The following is a 20,773-nucleotide window of genomic DNA, read 5'->3' as shown; positions in this document are numbered from 1 at the left end:
CCCCCCTCACACACAATACTGCTGCTGGAGCCTGTGAGGTTTTCTTTAATAAATAAATAGTGCGTAAGTATATATGCACACACACACACACACACACACACACACACACCCTTATGCACTATCTGACAAATCCCACTACCGTATGGCGTCGCGCTAGGGTTAGTTCTAACAGTCAAACGTAAATCACGCTCCACGTCACGTGAGAGGCGCGGCGAGCGGCGACAGCTTGATCATTCTACAGTTGAAACTCGATTTAACGAAGTGATGACCACACTCGAAATTATTTCGTTAAATCGGGAAGTTTGCAAAATCGAAGAAGGAACCTTTTTTCCGCCCTTGCAACATAATTGTAACGCAGCGACACGCAAAAGCTACCGCGGCAAATGCGCGTTTGCCGCTGATCCAGCCATCTGTTGCATAAACCGTGAAATAACGAAAGCAACCACCGCCGCCCCTACCGAGGCGGCGTTGAGTTCGCAGTTCCGTGCATGGCCGCGGCGTGCAGCCTCGTAAAAATAAAGTTAAGGCAGTGAGTAAGGCGCCTATAGGTGTTTTAACGCGTTAGCTCTAGAGCGCACGCTCGAAGAAAAAACCCGTGTGTGTCAAAATGTGAAAGAAATCGACGCTTTCGTTTTAACTCATTTATTTCAGGAGAAACTTCCGTTAAATCGAGTTCGGCCAAGTTAGTTTCGTTAATTCGGGTTGACGACAACAATGAACCCTACGGGTACCTTCCGAGGAGTGGAAATTTCTTCGTCAGATCCAGTTTTAACCGCGTGTTGTGCTTCAAGACGAATCGCGAGATTATCGGGCGATGTTACGCTTGGTTGTGCGTGTAAGACAACGCGAGCTCACTGCGTTTGGACTTATCCCAACTCACGGCATTCCAAACGGAAATAATTCTGGCGCCCGAGGCGTCTATTAGTGTAGTACCGCACTGATGCGATTATCTCTTTTTTTTTTTTCACAAGCCGACACGAAACATTTCCGCACGCGATTCTCTCGGAAACTTCATCGTTTGGGCAAATGGAAGAGGCCTACCTGCGGTTTGTTAGGTATTCCAGCAAGAAACAGCTAGGTCCCGCAATTAACATTCGCGTTCCACGTACGTCACAAACGTTCGCAACGTTGTCAGCACCCATTTCACAGAAAACATGCCGCCACAGAACACACGAAACCCGCCGTGGTTGCTCAGTGGCTGTGGTGTTGGGCTGCTGAGCACGAGGTCGCGGGATCGAATCCCAGCCACCGCGGCCGCATTTCGACGGGGGCGAAATACGACAACACCCGTGCACTTCGATTTAGTTGCACGTTAAAGAACCCCAGGTGGTCGAAATTTCCGGAGTCCTCCACTACGGCGTGCTTCATAATCAGAAAGTGGCTTTGGCACGTAAAACCCCATAATTTAATTTTTAACACACTGCTAAAGCCCCTCCACGCATCAGCTCAGGGCGGTAGTAGAATGGAGGCGCTTTTATCACTGCTACAGAGCAGTCATAGTACGACGCGTGGAACGAGAGCTCGCAGTTCTACTTTTTGCAAGAGCTGGTAGCCTTGCTCGAACACAGTGCAGTGCTTTTACTGGAATATCACACACCTTGATTAAAGTGATCTCTCTCTCTCTTTCTCTCTTCGTGTTTTAGCGTTGTTCAGTTCAGCGTCCAGCAGCTAGCTCTGCATGGCGGCTAATATTCGCGGTAGAAAGACACGTAGCGCCATCTGTCCAAAGAATGTCGAACATGCAGAGCGCGCGTACTTTTGGACCACTGTTCTTTGAACCTAAAACCGAGCTACGTACTCTCAATGCTACTTTAAAATCGTTCCGCGGTGTGAATTCGATGCGTATGATACGCAATATGTTTTATGCTGAAAAATTGTTATTTGCTATATACCCTTTTAACCGCGTCTTCTCTGCTGAACTGCCCGGGTGAAAATGTTGGGCTGTCTAACTCGATTACTGTCCACTCATTCCCATTTGTACATCATACATCATAAGCCAACAAATAGTCAGCCGTATAAGCTGTGAAATGCGCAGTAAGACAGTTTAACATGGCACTTATTTTTGCATAGGAAGGTTTTTAGTAAGGCTAACTGCTCACTCTACATGGTCACTTAGTACCAAACTTCCTCATAATTATGCTTAACAGGGATAAGCGGGCTAGTTGGTGGTCGTTATTTGAATGCATCATGTAACCGCACAAAAACAAGGGACAAAGAAGGAACACACAAGACAGGCGCGGAGTCCGCACAAAAACAAGGGACATAGAAGGAACACACAAGACAGACGCGGAGTCCGCGCCTGTCTTGTGTGTTCCTTCTTTGTCCCTTGTTTTTGTGCGGTTACATGATGCATTCATAATTATGCATCAGCAATCAATGTGTGCTTTTCTTGAATATGCTGACATTAATGTTATACATCGCAAGGCTTATAACTACCTGAATTACTGGACAGCTATTACTTTTGAGCATGTAGCCTTGTTGGTTAAATACGACAACCAGTAATGTGGTGCCCAGTGTGCTAGACACATTGAGCAAGCATCACAGTCACTGTTGCTGCCACTTTCTGGTGTAACATATAGAGGATACATGGAACAGTAGCTATATGTCTGCCTTCATTCCAGACACTCAGAGCACCTGCTGGAAGTGCCTGACTTCATACAACTGTTGCATCCTAGGTGTCATGCATGCCCAAGCATAGCATGTTCAGATGTAGATACACAAGTCCTCAGTTATCACCTGCACAATATAGTTCTTGCCTTCTTTTGCAGTACTTTATAAACTGATGATTATTTCAAAGATTTGGGAAGATGCTGCTGTCTCAATTGGCAACATGTACTCAACATGTACTCTGTACCACAAGCAACATGTGCATCAAGTCCCACTACTAGTGTAGCAGTGCTGTAAGCCTTGTTCACGCCCCATTCACCTTGACTGCTGACTGAAGTCATCATGAACCAGTCAAAATCCTCCATAAATAATGCCAAAATGGCTTCACGAGTTCCCATAATAGTACAACCTTAAATACACCACCTGTCAATAAACATTCCTCACCGACATAAATGTGTGCTATCACAGGTTACAACAAGCAGTTGGTGGGAACACAAGCCTGAGAAGCTTCTCTGTTAATGAATGCACAAAGGAGCCAATTAATTGATGGATAAATGAATAATTGAATTAGTCTTGTCAAACATAGCAGCAATTACTGCCCTTATTCATTGCCCCTTCCTGCTTTTTCCAGGACAAGACAAGCCAGTGACAAGACTAAAAAAATCAAGTCAATGCCTCCTCTCTCAATCAAGGAGCCTAAAAAAAAGTTAATATTAATGTGTTTCGATGATGAAAGTAGGTAAAATCACTTTCACAGCAACCTATCTACAAGCAAAAATGCTTTCTAGCCGAAACAGCTGCAAAACACAGACTCTGAGTTGCCACAATGACAAATGCTCAGTATGCTCCAGACAAGCATGGCTGAACTTGTGCCCCCCTTCCGTTACAATGAGGAGTGGCCAATGGACTCCTTCTCCAGTTCGGACATGCCATGACAGAGACTGATCACACAACTCAACCTGGTAGACGAAAGCTGGGAAAAAGGAGATCAGCACAAACCAGGGTTTTTGAAACTTAGATTGTGGAGTTTAACATCCCAAAACTGCACATTGGTTTACGAGGGATGCCATGGTGAAGGGCTCTAGATTAGTATCGATCACCTGGAGTTCATTATTGTGCACCTAAATCTAAGTAGTACATTGGCACTTTTGAATTTTGCCCCCACTGCAATGCAACCGCCACAGCCAGGAATAAAAATTATGATCTAATGCTCTGCAGAAATGCCATAGCCCATGAGACATTGCAGAAAGTCCAGGTTTTTTATAAATTTACTCTATCTCTCTCTCTCTAACTTGTGTTTCTGTGACAATACCAAAGCATGTGGAATCAGTGATCTGTGACATTGGTTCTATTCCCAACTGCTTTTTTCTTTCTTTCATCATAACACTGTGCTCACACTTTTTATCATACACTGTGCTCCACTTTGTTCATGTTTTAAGCCTGCAACCTATGCCAAGAGAGGTTATTAAAGATGGTTCAAGGCCTAAAAGTGCTAACCACCTGCGCACAAGTAAACCTGAAAAAAAATAATAATAATAAAAGAAAAGACAAAGAAATTCCACACAAAGATGCGTTCAAAACAGCTGCACTTGATTCTCTTGTACTGCCGAACCACATGGTGACTCGCAATGACATTGCTTTGCACAGGTGTTCAAAAAAGTAGGTGCTGAAGGAAGTTAGCATGCAAAGGCAGCACAGGTGACGTGAAGCAAACAGCAGTAGAGACTAAAAGGACCACATTGTCTGCGACAGGTTAATGATGTGTTTCAGGCTTCTCGGATTAAAGAAGTAGTGACATGACAGTTGAAACCTTGAAACCCTAGCAAATATACCAGCAAGCCTCAGAGCACCCTATATAATTTAGTGCTATAATAGAATGTTTTCAAACCAGTTTCAGTTTATAGTTTCAAAGGAGATGACTGTCGTGACGCAGAAAGTGGTCACGGGGGAGTGGGGGGGGGGGGGGGGGGTGAGGGAGTATTATGCAAGTGTTCACCTAGAGCACATGTTTATTTCGTGTGCTGGTAAAGTGCTGATTGGCTTGGAGCACCTGTCTCCTTCCGACAAATACTCCAACCCAGCCAATTAGAACTTCAGCGGCAGACGAAATGGACATGTCCACTAGGTGCACACTTACAGAATACCCCCTTCCAGGACAACATTTTGGCACACACACCGCATCGCTCATTGCACTGCTAGCCTGATGTAGCAGTACAACAGGCCACCGAGCAAATGACCACCTTCCCAAGTGACCACCTTCTGCATCATGATGTCAAGACAAGATCATCTCCTGAGAAACTAGTCCGAAACTTGTTTGAAGAAATCCTATTATAGTAAATAATGTAGAGGGCTCCCAAGCTCACCAGTATATTTTGCCAGGGTTTCGAGGTACAGAACATTCATATAGAACAAAAAAAGAAAATTTAAAGTAAGAAATGTCATGGGATCACTCCTTTAAAGAGATGGCATTTGGTACAAGGAAGGCAATGCCATCAACCAGCTGCAGACATTGTAGACATGTCGAACCATGATAAGCAACAAGACAATTAAGAAAATGCGACCTACGACAAGCGAAGAGAGCCTTGAAAACCCAGTGTGCAAATTTAGCTTGGCCACGACAAGCAACGGAGTGCATGCCAAGAAGTGGCGATCAAAGACTGTTGAGAAACATACAAAGCGAAAGGATCAATTTTCTTCACACACAGGATTTTTTAGAAAGACTAATATAGCAGCTGGCTAAGAGGCATATCCTGCAGTGCTTGCTCAACATATTTGTAGTAAACGACACATAGTGTTATATTTTCTGCTGCTTAAAAGCTAAGAAGTCATGTGGCCCTAACAATCTTCCAAATGCATTCCTGCTTCCTAAATTCCTTGTAATCATTTTTGTAATGTCATTTGCTGGGCGAGCTGGTTCATATCAGTGACAGTTTGACGCATGTTCTGCTGGTTCAATGTCAGGATCACCAATGTCAGTGTCAGGAACTGCACAGGGCAAGTCCAGCACTTGCCCTGTGCAGTTCTTTGTCTTTATGTGTTTCCGCTGGTTTCATTCACCCACTAATCATTTTTGTTATCTACAGAAAAACTACCTGATAACTAGAGGGCAGATGGGGTAGTTTGTCCTTAACCCTTTCAGTGTCACTGATGTACTGGTACGTTTGTGCATTTCTGTTCCATCGTGTCACTGACATGAGATAAGAGTGTGAGGACCATAGATGGCCAGCCATTTGTCATTATCTTTGTTGTTTTTTCCCTTCTACATAACCAACAATTTTGATTTTAAAATACTGTTGGCCATCTTGGCCATAATAGGGTAGGTACAAGAAGTTTGTACATAACGGAAAAAGTAGGAACACATTACAAAACATAAATGGAACATGAAACAATGAATGTTGGAAATAACTACCAAAACCAATAAGCAAATTTAAAACACACTACTTCGGCAAAGAGATACGTGTTTGTAACATGGTGACAGTGATATCGCAAGCAGTATGAAAGAAAGACTACAGGATGTATTCCAGATCAGTCTGACGTTTGCCCAACACCACTACGATTCAATTTCATAAAAGGTTTTCAACGCATTCCTCAAAGCCTTCAATGCTACTTGATTGCAAAACGGACACCTGGAAACCGTTCCATTCATTAATCGTTTGTTGAAAAAATAAATAAGCGCACATGTCCAGATATGCTAATGGAATTGAGAAAATGCAATGATTGCTTGACCTGACGTTTCTAGCCTGCCTGGAAGCAAGATAGGGTGTAGTTTCAATATTGAAGTGGCCTTTTGATAACAAGAAAAGAATTAAGTCTAGCCAATTTTTGGCGTTGAGCAAGTGTAGGCAAATCAAGCAATCAAACATTTCAGAAAGAGTGTAAGAATAATAATACCAGGAAAGAATAAACCTTGTGGATTTTCTCTATCTTCTCAATGCGATTTATTAAGCCTGATTGAAATGGATCCCAAATGACACTGGCATACTCTAACGACTGTCTAGTGTAAGTTAAATAAGCAAGTAGCTTAACAGGTGTGGTTGCTACTTTTAATTTGTGGGGAAGGCAAAGGAGTAAACCGCTCTGTTCGTTTTATAATATCCAAAAAAAGAAAAACAATGCTGGGGGTGCGCAACCTTTGAAAAAACTCGACACTGATAGGGTTAAAGGGACCGTCAACCACCTAGAATGTCTCGCGAGATGCTGGCGGAAATGAAAAGACTAATTTATAGTGATAAAATCGAGCATGCTGCACAATTTAAGTAGGAATTATAATTTTAAATTGGTGCAGAAAGTCGCAAGAGACAGCACATGATGCAAACTGGTGGTGAAACCTTGGTACTTGAGATGTATAGTCAGACTACTGTACATAACTCAGCTGTTACCAAGTGCCACATATATATTGTTTAAAATCACAGTCTTTATATACCATATGTGTTTTCACTTTATTCTATGTGTATCACAAAATAAAAGAGTTCACGCTAATGAGTGGTGCTGCATTCGCAGCAACAAGTAGAGTGCCAGAGCATGGTGTCCCTCACTGCATAGTAGGTCACACAAGTGCTTTTGTACGAGCGCGAGTTTGTGAGTGAGTACCTCAAGTTCTGTGGACTCCCTGTGAGATACAAAATGCCAGTGACAATTATTGCGCTGTAGATGGGTGCCAGCACTACAAGAAGTTTGTTCGATTCAGAAACATAGCATGACGCCGCAAACAAGAAGGTACAGATGATTCTGGTTGTGCTGCGCTCGGCTGCACCCACTCGCTGCAAAGGTGCAGGGTGCAAACCCTGTACCTTTGCAGTGCTGTATCTTGGATAGTCGAGGGCCGAGGTGCTGAAGGTGCAAGGACTCTTGGTTGAATTGAATAGACAGTACTGGCCTATCCTACACTTAGCTTGGCTTGGCTAAAGAAAAGCCCTGTATATGACCAAGGCAGTTCGACAGGCAAGCATGTAGCTGTTGTTGTATAAATAATACAACACTTAAAAAAATACGAACAGCAAGAACATCGGCTTCATAAACAAAGTATTACTTTCTTACAGCTATAGCCACGTACAATCACTATCGTGCTCAAGTATCACTGTTTCCAGCATGTTTCCAGCGTATGACTACATCCTACCTGCAGATCGAAAAATTCCAATAAAAATATATTACCACGTTAACACTGTATGATTGGAGACTGACTGGTAAGCTTTCCATTGCATTAAAGAAAATGGGTATCATAAAAATTGGTTGCCAATCCCTTTAAGGGGGGCTTGAACCACTTTTTATCGAACTAGACGAAAGCATTTAAGGTGAAAATAGGCTATTTCAGAAATACTTTGCTACGAAAAGTAGCTCCACGGGTTCAGCAGAAGCGGAATTATTGGCCATCAAACATCAAACACAGCCTCCACAGTGCTCCCATTTTTTCTTCATTGCCATGCACTGCAAAGGCTAAAGCGGAGTGGGGCATGCCTGCAATGCTCCACCTTCTAAATATCACCGTGGAGCACTGTTCAAATTTCATTTCGGATGTTAACGTAGACGCGACAGCTTCCGATTTTGGCGCCTACGATGTGGTAAAAGTAAGCCAAACGCAGTTGTCCTCCATGAACCGCAGTGCGCTTAACCAGTGGACTCGTGGTGGCAGCCAGCGGCGGCTGCGGTATCTGCGCTACGTAGCAGACCACAGCTACCAATAGCAGCTGCGTAGGGGTTTCCACTATATTACGAAATAAAGAGTCCACAGGAGACATAGGAGCAGGCTTCTGTTGAAAAGAGAGCACTTCAGAGAAAGGCGACTTCGCGCGCCTCTTTTGATCTCCATGCACCATGTACAACAGCAAAACTTGGCTGAGATGTTCACAGCAGCATATGCTACCTGTGGACTACGTTATTTCATGAAGCCCTAGGGGTCGTTCAGGGCCCCTTAAGAAAAAACATTATGCGGACCCCACACATTGTGGCAATGCATTAAAGCAACACTTTCTTTCTTGTTTCCGAGGAACACTGTTTTTGTTTTGAGACCACTTGGAAGTATCAACCACATGACAGAATTGGACATGTTCTCACAGGGAAATGCCCTGCACAACGTAAATTTGCAGAGTTACAACATGACAGACACATCTTACAGAAACCAGAGTCAATTGCAACCAGTACACACCAGGAAAAGGGGAGAAAGGAGGAAAGCTAGAAATTAGCTCAAGGTTACCATCTGATTTTTTTGTTATCATGTTCGAAACCTTTCAAGTACATTGCCCCGTATGGTTTGTCAAGCATGATACATATTACTGCATCCCTGTCATTGTGGAAGATGCGGATGTTTTTGCTATATCTGAGGATTCATGCATCCTGAATATTGTAGCCGTTGATAGACCCATTTACATCAGTGTGTACGTGTGAGAAAAATTAAGCACATTCTCGACCATGAGTGGATACTTCATTGTAATCTAGAATGCACAATGAAACCTGTATGGACAAGGGACAGCTCAACAGCCGTGGGATGGATTTGATGACCAACAAACGTGCTCACTGCTATCGCTGCTGCCAAAGTGCAACTATGCTTTAATGGCACAAGGTCACCAAAATAAACAGTTTGCTCTTTCTTCTGCTTGTCCCGTGCCTCTTCACCGTCACTACCAGATGACAATGTGGTGCCAAATGAAATGAAGATTTCAACATGCGTTATTCCCTGACAAGAATTAAAAAATTAAATTATGGAGTTTTACATGCCAGAACCACTCTATGATTATGGGGCACGCCGTAGTGGAGGACTCCGGAAATTTGGACCACCTGGGGTTCTTCCACGTGCACCTAAATCTAAGTGAACATGGGTGTTTTAGCATTTCGCCCCCATCGAAATGCGGCCGGCGTGGCCGCAATTGAGTGACGGTTAAATGCTAAATTTATGTAAAAAGTGTAAATGCTCAATGTTAAATTTAACAGTCACTCAGTTAGCAACAACAGTCTGCTTACTAGTATCATCACTTGATTATAGTGGTTAAATATGTACGACTTTAAATTTTAGCAAAACGTTTGGCTTTGTACTTCATGGCCAATGTATATTTAGACTCGAAAACCTTGGCTTGTCAAAGAGATTATTATCATAGATTCCTGCATATTTAAATAATGGCAAACAATTGTCTTAACAACTTATTCCATTCGTACAAGATGTGGGAAATGGTGATAATCAGAAAAAAAAAAAGGCACTTCCTTGTGTCTTGTGCGAAACAACCTTTTATTGACAAGTATGGCCTACAGGCAACATAACAGATAAAGTGCCAAGTTTTGGTATTGAGTATGAAGTTTCTGGCTAAATGTCTTCGGCCAACACTGAATGAAAGGCTGCAAGTGTCATTTGTTAGAGCAGGAACGCAAGATGAGAAAGAAGAAGTTCGGCATGTGGCACTTTCTTTTGAGGCGACATGATCAGAGGAGACAGACTAGCGCAAGATTTCCGATTGCAGTAGTGTCACACATGTGATATACACCTATGCAAGTGAAATCTACACTTATGGTTCACATATGACGAAAACTGTCCGAACAAATTCCAAACAAAGCCACAGGCAGCTTGAGGTGAAGCCCAATTCCAGTTTTCTGCCTGGTGTTTACCTCATATAGCCAACAAAGTTTCTGCAAAATATTCTTTCTTTTTGTTGATTATGCTCATTCACTATGTGTCTTACACATTTAGATCGAAAATAAACATTCTTGGGAGGTATTTATATGTGCTGTCATTAAAGTGTTAATATATCTATATATACCTACAGTCTAGGGTCATCACTTTTATAGGAAGTTTCAAGCTACAAGAATGTGGGAGTTACAATCGCTAATAACATATCTCGGTGCATGCACAGTGATAACATCTTAATTTACTAATGAACTTGCTCTTGACCCCAGTCAGTACCTGTTAGCTTTAGCATCTAGACACAGCTGCCACCATTAAGCTGCATTTCCTGTCATGACAGTCCCCCAGAACTGATATATTAAAGTACGCTCTTCTTCCCCCCCCAAGGATAATAGAGTGGATTCGACCAAATTTACCAATAGTTTATGCTGTGTAACGTCTACAGTATACATTGGCAATATTTTTTATTAAATACCCTGCTTATGCCTATGTAGGGTTTGCAGCATGTAATAAACAAAAATAAATTTTCATAGTACATATGCTAGAGGTACCACTTCATGAACAAAACAAATGCACTGAACCAGTTTAAACAAATGTATTTTCAAACTGAAGCAGAGCTCCAAGTGCCACTAAGCGCACCTCAACAACCGACTTCTTTCATGATCCCACAAGATCGCTTTTATGGATCCACTTGAGTGAGGCACATAACGGTGTCGTGTAGAGAGGAAGTCAGTGTGGGCGCTTAAACTAGTGTTGAAGACAATTATTTGCTTGAAATAGCATTGTGCAGCATCATGTTCCAGATAGCCTTTCCACACTTTATGAAGATTCATTGTCCCACCAGAGAAAGCACTGCAAGATGCCGTGTGCTTGAAAGAAAAGAACCTTTCGGCATGGGACAATAACAAAGAAGTCGATGCACCGCAGTTTTGCGCCACCACCATGGAGGCACTCCACTTTATGCAAAAATACTTTTATACAGGCAGACTTGGCGATTCCTCTGGCTCTGACTCATTCACTGTAACAGAAAGAGGCTCTCACAGTGGGGCTGGCCACCTTCTCAAGACCAACACGGTCCTTGAGATGTACAAAAGGTCACCTTTGTCTGCTACAGTATTACCAGCTGTAGCTTCTGAAATGCATACACAGGTGCTGCCACTCTCGGAGTCTGTGTGAAGAGTGAAAGCCCGCACAAACTGCCAAGCACCAAAGCTAGGCAATAGTACATTGGTTAGAACATCCAGCTGCCAAATGCATAATGCAGCAAAGCCCGAGTTTGATCCTCTGTAACGCTGATGGGGAATCTTTTTTTCTTTCTTTTGTTTTTTATGTGGCGGGGGCGAGGCTGAGGATAAGACAGTGGCCTTACAGCAAACAGAAAGTAATGAAGATGGCGTAACAGAAAGGATGGATGGACAAAGCAAAACTAAGTTCAACCTTTTAACTGCCAGTTCGTTAAAAGGCCAGTTAACACTTTGAGCTTCTAATATGAGGAGGTACTGTCACTCACCATTGGTAGGCACTGTAGTGGAAATAAACAAGGCCCAAACCATACAGGAAAGGCTCATCCTGGTAAAAATAGAGTGGCAAATGGCCAGCAAGAAATTGACTGTTACCACAGATAGGCATTAAGGAATGTACACCATGTCAGCAAGCACTAAATGTCATCTCTATCATAAGCTCTATCTCTATCATTCATAAGCTGCCACCAAGATGTCTGCACAAGAGGTAATAAGCAACAACAGATTAACTACAATCACATAATAATTGTTTACTTACCTTCCAGTGGTCCTCCTTCATTGCATAGTACTTCTGATATGCAGATAAGGCTGGAATAACAAATTGAAATGTTAAGAACCTGTCTTGGCAAAGCTCACTAGTAGGACACGTAAGCCAGAAACATGGCTCTGTTGTGATCAGGCAAGTAGGGTCACAGCCCTAATTCGCCAATAATGACTCATCTCCATTCCTAGGCGGGCTAAAACAAGCAAAAATTTCTGCACTTCATGTGACTGTAGCAGAATGCTACAAGGGCAGCCAAATGGGCTCCTTGCTTAGTCAACTTTGTGCTGTCCTGAAGTAAGAAGCAAATCAGGACTGCTATCAGACTGACAAACAGTTTGTTGCAAGTGCACAGCATAACCAAAGCAGGATGCATATCCTTCCACAAGCTCACGTGCCACGCATGATAATTGATAATCATATGAACAGACAAACCAAGAAAAGCAAAGGGCAAATTACTTGTTTTTAATTAATATATATAAATGGTAAAGGGGAATGAAAGTGTAAAAAGCTTGTTCATTTGTACCAAGGGCCTCAACTCCCAACAGCTTTGATGCCTTCTGGTAGCATACGAAGGTTTATTGCCCAGTTGCTTTCTCCTAGGTTCCCATACTATGTTATGCCTTCAGTAGAAAGGATGTTCTACATCTGCCACCGTGGCCACGAGTTGTGGTGCTGGCTAGCACTCCCAGGGCTACATCTACTACACATATAATACCCATGAAAGCGGATGGGAAAAGAGCATCTGAGTATCTCAATTCAATAAGGTAAATAATTCGGTAATGTGAATACGTGGCTTTGGCCAAATCCCACCAGAGGCAAGTTGTTTTTTGTCCGCTTTCATTTCTCTACGTTATCTCTATATTTTAATTAAAAACAAGTAGTTTAACCTATGCTTCCTTTGGTTTGATTGTCTGTTGGCACATGCTCAGTGACTGTTGGCATCATACGATTGTATATAAAAAAAAATTGGGCACCTCAGTTTCTCTTCTCCTTCATGCATGATAATTGGCAACTATATTTAATAGTTGAGCTTCTGGGGTTTCATGTGCCAAAACCACAATATAATTTGTTGGGGTCTCTCACATACTCTTGGTACAAAGAAACGACAACACAGCCCATTTATTCCTGAGGCTTGATACACACCTTTTGCATAGTCTTCAAGCAAGAGCTGGAAGTGGCCCAGCTTGCAGTAGGTCTTTGGATCAAGCTCCTTAAGTGCAATGGGTGCAGTAGGTTGGAAGCCCAAACGGTCATGGCCACTGCTAGTCACACCGCCACTGCCGCTGTGATCTACGGGTGGATCAAAAGCAGGTACTGTCCCTGCTGAGGCAGGACCGGTAGAATCAGCATCGCCTCCCTGGGGACGCTTGCTTCGCTGATGGTGGGCTATCAGCACTTGCTCTAGATGTCGAACACCCTGTAAAGAGAGGTCACAATTGCAAACATATTGCAGGAACTGTGAACTGGTGTCATACCCCATCAGACAGACAATTTCAATACGGTTTGAACAGGAAGGCACTGAACGTTATTTTCATTAATGTAAGTTTTACCAGGCATGTTCACAATCTCTTTGCCAAGTCACACAGGAAAGTGGCACAAGACAAGCAATGGTACCAGCAGTGCCAACACGACATGCTCAGAGTTGGTACTCCTAAATTTCACACAATTAGATGCACATACACCAATCCAAACTTTCTCCTTATATGTGACAGGAAGTAGTTAACTATCAGTGCATCAATTAAAACCAGGGAAGAAAGCAACAGCTACTTGTGACTACAATTGTCACCTGGACGATTTTCCATTAGCATGTCAGGCTTTTTCCTCAAGGTGCTGGCTTAACGCCAACACCAGCATACCACGAGCAGGTTCTCTGGGTCTTTCTGTAGACCCTTTTCGCGGTGATCCCGTGGGTGCTGCCATTGTTTGATCACGTGGCGACACATCAATCGCATGCCTCAGCTGCCTCTGTGTTTACAATGGATGTACATGACGCCCGGTGTGGCTCAGCAAACTTCTGTTTCGGGAGATATCGTAGACTGTGACTGGGTGGACAGCAGGAAACTTTGGCCACAGCTTCAGAGAACATGTAAAAGCACTTTCAGAGCTGGTTAAGCTATGTCCAAATGGCGCAAGCAGCGTATATGGTGCTTTTAGCAAAAACGGCCCTAGAAATGTATTCCAAGCTATCCAAACTTTCTGCCTATGAAATGAATTAGAATCAGCGTGTCTTGCTCTTCGTTCTTTATTCGGAAAATACTTTGAAGCTGCGGCTTGTCCCGTTTCTGAATCAGTAAAATTCCTCAGTGCAGCCACTATGTGATTATTTTCTGTCTAATCACTCATGGGTGTGCTCAGTTACGGCACATTTATTCTTGCTGTGCACAATGCTTGGAATCAAGCTTTCTTGTAAGTTGTAATAGTTTGTAGTAGAGAAGTATTATCGTTAGTAACTGGCTTACTTTGGTGTATGGTCACAAAACATTCAGCTTCAACCATTCATGTGGTGTCTATGTAGTCAGTCATTGTGCGCATATAGTGCATATTTATTCAAGTGTGTGCCCATTCACTTATTCTTGACATGTTGGCAATAGAGTGGGCATAACTTTTCATGCGAGTTGGGGCTAATGTGTACTGATAAAGCGCAAGAAACTTACTATGCAAGAAAGCAGCACTACTCTCTCTGTCACTGTGTGAAAAGTGGTACTCATTGTTGCTGACATTCCGGGGTTGAAGTCCTCTCTTTCAAGGTTAGCCATACAACACTGCCAGATGAGTGAATTTTTTTTTTATCCTCAAGGAAAGTCATGCATCGCGAGGGGCTGCCAACACAGGCTGTCCTTATATGGCAGTGGTCTGTGAACTGGTCACACAGATTCATTCCGTTCCTTAATATGCCAGTCACTATTTTTGCAGCCAACTACGGCACATGTCTTCAATCCTCCACTTCACATTTTGCAGCATGACTGGAGCAAAGTTTTCACGAAGACCTAGTTGCATTTCTGACAGCTGATCACACAAAAGAGCGGTAATGGTTTCGTATTCGTGTGCTGTCACTGAGGCAATGTGCGGCACACTGCCAAGAGCGCCACAATGTTTCTCTAAGTCAAACTGCTCTGAGAAAAGGTTCAATAGCAGCACAACATAACTTGAATTACAAGTCCAGCATTGATGCCATCAGGTAGCATGTGTGACTTTATTAACCAGTTGCCTTCACCCAAAAAGATCAAATACATGCGACACTTGCGACAAAACAGGATGTTCTACATCTGCCATCAACGCCCTGAGGTGTGGCGCTGGCTAACAGTCCCAGGTTTCCTTCTAGTAGATCAACAAATACCACAGAAAGTGGATGAGAAAACGGCACTGCAGTAGCTCAGTTGGTAAGAGCATTACATGCGTAATGCAAAGACATGGGTTTGTGCCCCACCTGTGACTAGCTGTTTTTTCGGACAGTTTCATTTCCATTAATTTATCATTTCTTTAATTCAATTAATAAGTACATGTAATTTCCCCCTATGCTATCCTTGGTGCACTCGTTTGCTGGCTTCTTATGATAAGTGCTCTGACAGGCATTCATACCTAGCAAACAACTGTTGCAAGCACATTCCTTCCTAATTTTTTAAAATGTTCACTGTTAAGAAATTGTAGTGTTATCTAAAGACTGCGCAGTCCATTTTTTTGCCTTTCATTACCCTTTTGGAGCTTTCTCTGATGAATCCAAGCACTACTTCCGCTTCTCTGTGACATGTCTTCTTGGCAGCCACCCAATGTTGGCACTTACCACATCAGCTTGTATGAACAGTTCAGGCCACACAAGCGAAATAGATGCACAATGTTTGTTCTCCTTCCCCTGTACAACCCTGATCAATGAAGAAGGAGCTCAGCAGGCTGTTAGCTTTTCCTGCTGGCTTTTTCTTTATTTTAAAAGTGTAGCTAATTACATATTGAGCCTTTCAATAAACTTCAATCATGCAAAGTTAGTACTTGGCGTATCGCCAATCTATTTTTTTTATTTTTGTCTGTCTTTTTGCACAGTACTAAAGCGAAAACGTGCCTCCGTCCCCTCCATTCTCGCTTTTTTTTCCCCCAACGACAAAAGTGGCAATCATATGCACGATGACGAGAAATAACAGGACGTTTAGCAATTTTAGGTTTCTCCGACAGGCACACAGTCGCCCCCCCTCCCTCACTGCGGTATTACTAGAAATAAGTTATACCGGTGCCACACGGCGCACTTTGGCTCCGTTGCGCAGTATGCGGGACGGAGCCAATCACGGTCGAAAATTTCGATTGGATCGGGCTTCATCACGATCGAAAGTGGCCGCGAGTGCAGTTTTGCACGCACATGAGTCTCAAAACTCGAAACGGAGTCTTAACGTGGATTACGGCCTAAACAATTCAAAAGAACTTATGCAAAGACAGTACCTTCAAAATTAGGGCCTTCCTCTTGAAGTTTTCGGGAGTGTTCAGCTTCCAAAATCCAAACAGGCGGCTGGAATAACAAGGGAGAGGCTTTCAGCAACGGTGTCAGTTTTATCGTGTGGTGTAAGCTTTGACAACCAGTTTAGGGGCACACGACGATCGTGTCAGAAGTGTTCGTGGCCTTAAGGCACTGTAAATTTAATATTACTACACTCGGGAACTCTTAGTGCCTTCGGACCCGACACCAACAACGCTCACGTGCGCTATTCAGTGATATTTAACATCACATGGCTTAGGCACTCGCCCTATAAATTAGTGTCGCTATATCAAAGTTTAAATAATGTGGTCGTCACACAAATGAAGAGAAAGAAACTGTCACGAGAAACTACAAATGCTTTCCCGTTACTCTTCCGGAACAGCAAAAGCAAGAACCAGGAAGCGATGTGGCCATCCCAGGATTGTGTAAAACGATCAGCAAAAGCAAGAAAGACATCCAGATGAGCGGCTTTACATGATAATCAGAGCCAACTAAAGCCTTATCAATCAACAAATGTCCAATTGGGCAAGGGTTTCATCGTCGAGGGGCGTGTATGTTGTGAGCAGCGCAAGTGTTTCCCTAATCACACGCGAAGTTACCTGTCAACTTCAGCCAATATAGCCAGTTCCTGAGGTGTTAAAGGCACTGTTATTACTTTATCCGATTCAGGCAACATTGTTAGTTGCCGAACTAGACCAGAAACTGTTTAGTTCTTCACACCGGGAGCTCAGACACCACCACAAAACAAACTCACGATGCCATTACATAAAAAAAAAGAAAGAGTGAGCAGGATTGAGGCTTGGGCTGGCTTGGCCAGGCTTCGCTACGCTCATGCATTCAACAGCGTCAGGTGACGCCCACTAAATTATTAAGTGCGAATTTTGAAGGCTATGCTTTTGCTGGTTCCATGCTGCCACAGTGATTGCAAGAGCCGAAAACATGGCATAGACGTCGGATTCTGGACGCTGCTTATATGGTCACTATAGATGATGTCCAAAACCCAACGTCTAGGCCGTCTTTTATGGCCCCCGAAATCGCTTCCGCCGCATTCAACCGACCTTTCTGATCCGTATATTGAAGCAGAGGGCGCCACCTTATGAAGAGTTATACTAGGAGAATGCCAGCAAACTTGAAAGTATTCTATGAGCAGACATAAACAAAGTGACAGGAACGTAGCTGGACTAACAACTGATCTTCATTCATGAAAACTAAGACCCCCAAGTCCGCACTGAACATGCGCAAGGCACAACATAACAAAAACACGATCAACACCTTTTCTATGCACGTCTACACTGATCAAGAAACGTACTGAACATGCGCAAGGGATAAGATAACAAAAACACGATCAACACCTTATCTATACACGTCTACACTGATCAAGAAATGTTTCTTGTTTCGTGTATAGGTGTTGATTATGCTTTTGTTATGTTGTGCGTTGCGCATGTTCATGGACTTGGGGGACTGGTTTTCATGAATTAAGTTCAGTTGTTAGTCCGGTCACCTTCCTGTCGCTTTGTTTATGTCTACTTTTAAATAATAAAACAGACTAAACATTTAAAATACGAATCTTAAGGGCTATGCTTTTGCTGGTTGAATGTACCGAAAGCAATTTTAGAAGCGGAAAATACGTCATACGCGTTGGGGGAGGATTGTGTTACCGTTTGGGTTTGTTTTTATTGTTTTTAAAGTAGCGTGATCTGCAGTTTTTTACTAGTTTGTACTGTTATTTATACACTGAGATTTATTCTTATGGTATTTTTATTACACCTTCTATTTCATTCAAAGAAAAGTCTGAACCTGTGCAAACAAAGATCTGTGCCTTCCTCCATGATCTGTATTTTAGCGATCGTACAGTTACGGCTACTAGAATGCTTTGTACTGCGGAGTATGAGCACAATTATTGTAGAAAATTTTATTATGTGCACCATGATGTGCAAGTAATGCCCGAATTCAGACGCCATAGAATGGCGTTCTCTAGTTTTATAATACTGATCTTAAAGGCCAGGCTTTTGATGGCTGAATGCGGCGGAAACGATTTTGGTAGTCAAACACATGTCATATACGTCGGGTTTTGGACACGGGTGGGTGAATGGATAAAGCTGAATCCTTTAAATCGGGCGGTTGCTCACGCCACCTATCCATGACTAGTAATACATTTCATGCTTAGTGGAAGGTAAAATTTCACTCTTGCTTCGATTTTCACTTCAACACGGAGGAAGTTTCCTTCCTCCATGACCATCAACAAGACAACTTCCGGCATTTTGATGGATAGTGGCGCCCTCGTGCGGCTTTCAGTAGAAGTATACCGTGAGACTCTAGCAGACGACGAGGAACGATGCGCAAAGTTTCAGTGCCATCGCTACATAACTTTTCCCCTTCAGTCCCGTCGTGGAATTAGCCGGGTGCGCGTTTCATCAAGCTTTGCTGGACCAAATAAAAGTTTATTCACTCACTCACTCACTCACTCACTCACTCACTCACTCACTCACTCACTCACTCACTCACTCACTCACTCACTCACTCACTCACTCACTCACTCACTCACTCAACGGGGGTAAACCACTGAGATTACCGTCACTGCGGTTTAGCCTACGTCATTATCGTTGTCGGTACGACTGGGATGTGGTCCCGAATGTGCATTGCGCATGATAATATCTGCAGGATAATGCGACTTCGTTTTGTCGGGTTGTCCAGCCAGCCGTTACGTCTACTTGGACATTGAAGATATTAAAGCAGCTGTCAGCGTGAACTGCAGTGTGCTAGTACACTCTAGCATGAATCTTTTCAACGAGCTCCGTGGGCGCCGCTGTAGAGCATAATCCGCGATGGAGCATTGCGAGCGAGTGCGAGCGCAGTAATAAGTGCACAGGACTAAAATGCAACAGTTCGCAAGCAAAGAAAGATTATCGACTTCCTAGTGTAGATGGTGAAAAGGTGTACAAAACAAGAATTTCACCTTTAAGTAACGCTTCTGTAGCACCAGCGACAATCTGTGACGTGACAGCGCATAATGCAACAGCTGAGCGTAAAGGTTATGGTTGGAAACAAGAAGGTTATTGGAGCAGCACGGCCAAGCGGACGTACTTTCGACCCCATCCTCCGCGGAGGAACGATGAATCTGCACTGCATTAAGCTCCAGAGTCCTGTTATGTTATGCGGGGTGATTAAGATTTCTGGAATTTTTAAACATCGCCTGCGGCAGATACGAAAATTGGGGGGTACATACTATGGCGATGTGGAAATAAACACTTGGTGAGAGGGAGTAAAAAATAACAGAGCAAGCGCTAAGGAGCCTAAGGAGCTAAGTTTAGCACTTGCTCTTTTCCTTCTTACTCCCCCTCCTACCAAGCCTTTATTTCCACGCTGCGCAAATAAGTACCCCCTTGATTTGAGTCCAGAGACATATTCTACTCAGAAAGCATAATTATCGTCCTTGAGCTGGATTATTCGAAGAGGCGGACATTACTAGCACAAGAAATCGACACGCATAATCAGCTAATTAGCAAAAGCTGACTAACGATCTTCATAGTTAATTATTTTACGGCACGTATTGCAATTTTCGGATCGTAGCCAGTCAGTTGCAAGACGTGTCCACATGAAATGAACCAGCAGGATGGCGCCAGTTTCGATGCATTATTTCCCAGTGTGGGACGAAATACAAGCATGTTCCAGTTATTTTGCGCTTGGCTGCGCAAAAAGCGTTTTGCTAAAGAAAGCAAGTGGAACTGCATTTTTACGGCGAGTTTAATGGCGCATATATCCAAACTGGTGTAATTCTGGCAATTCATTCCAATTGGTTACACCTTGCAAACGCACTGACAATTCGTAAATTGCAATATATGCCATAAAGTAATTAATTAAGAAGCTAATTAATGAATTCATTTAGCTTGTCGAATTTGTGTATTGGTTTCTCGGGAAATTAATTTCCGCCTCTCTGAATAATCCAGCTCAATGACTAGAACTCTGATATCTGCAACAGGCGATTTAAAAACATTCTGGCAAAATGATCAGTATACCATTAGACTAGCCTCCACAGTGTTGTAGACGTACGTGCTAGCCTATAAAAATGAAAGTGAAACTGAAATAAGACATGAGATAAAATATTTCTTTGCATATATGTTCTAGTAAGCGCGGTTCTGTTAGCGTCGTCAAGGTCAGCGTCTGTAGTATTTTGCGTGCAAGTGCCTATGTATCTATATAAGCAGGTTGGCTTTCAGAAATATGCGTCGGTTAAAATATGCACAGTCACGTAGAAACGAGTCTATAAATACTGTAACTTTTGCGTATTTCCTGAGAAGAAAAGAAAGACTGCAGAC

At 43.0% G+C, this 20,773-nt stretch overlaps 1 protein-coding gene across 2 annotated transcripts in view; it reads right to left on the bottom strand.

The window, feature by feature from the left end:
- The window catches only part of Utx (Utx histone demethylase), a 134,773-nt gene extending 117,531 nt beyond the window's left edge, over positions 1-17,242 (bottom strand). The window contains exons 1-5 of one of the 2 annotated variants that reach the window (XM_065455639.2): positions 17,057-17,242; positions 16,424-16,490; positions 13,142-13,415; positions 11,993-12,042; positions 11,724-11,782 (exon numbers count right to left, since the gene is read on the bottom strand). In XM_065455639.2, the coding sequence (XP_065311711.1) occupies positions 11,724-11,782; positions 11,993-12,042; positions 13,142-13,415; positions 16,424-16,490; positions 17,057-17,133 (527 nt within the window). In that variant the 5' untranslated portion in view covers positions 17,134-17,242. Of the gene's footprint in view, positions 1-11,723; positions 11,783-11,992; positions 12,043-13,141; positions 13,416-16,423; positions 16,491-16,852; positions 16,916-17,056 lie in introns of those variants that run through there. The other variant, XM_065455641.1, reaches the window with a different exon arrangement.
- Between the last annotated feature and the right edge of the window lie 3,531 nt (positions 17,243-20,773).

The sequence above is a fragment of the Dermacentor albipictus genome, chromosome 1 (genome assembly GCF_038994185.2).
Source record: "Dermacentor albipictus isolate Rhodes 1998 colony chromosome 1, USDA_Dalb.pri_finalv2, whole genome shotgun sequence".
In the NCBI taxonomy this organism is placed as follows: domain Eukaryota; kingdom Metazoa; phylum Arthropoda; class Arachnida; order Ixodida; family Ixodidae; genus Dermacentor; species Dermacentor albipictus.
Note: the sequence above shows the minus strand (reverse complement) of the source record. Positions and strands in the feature narration are given on the sequence as shown.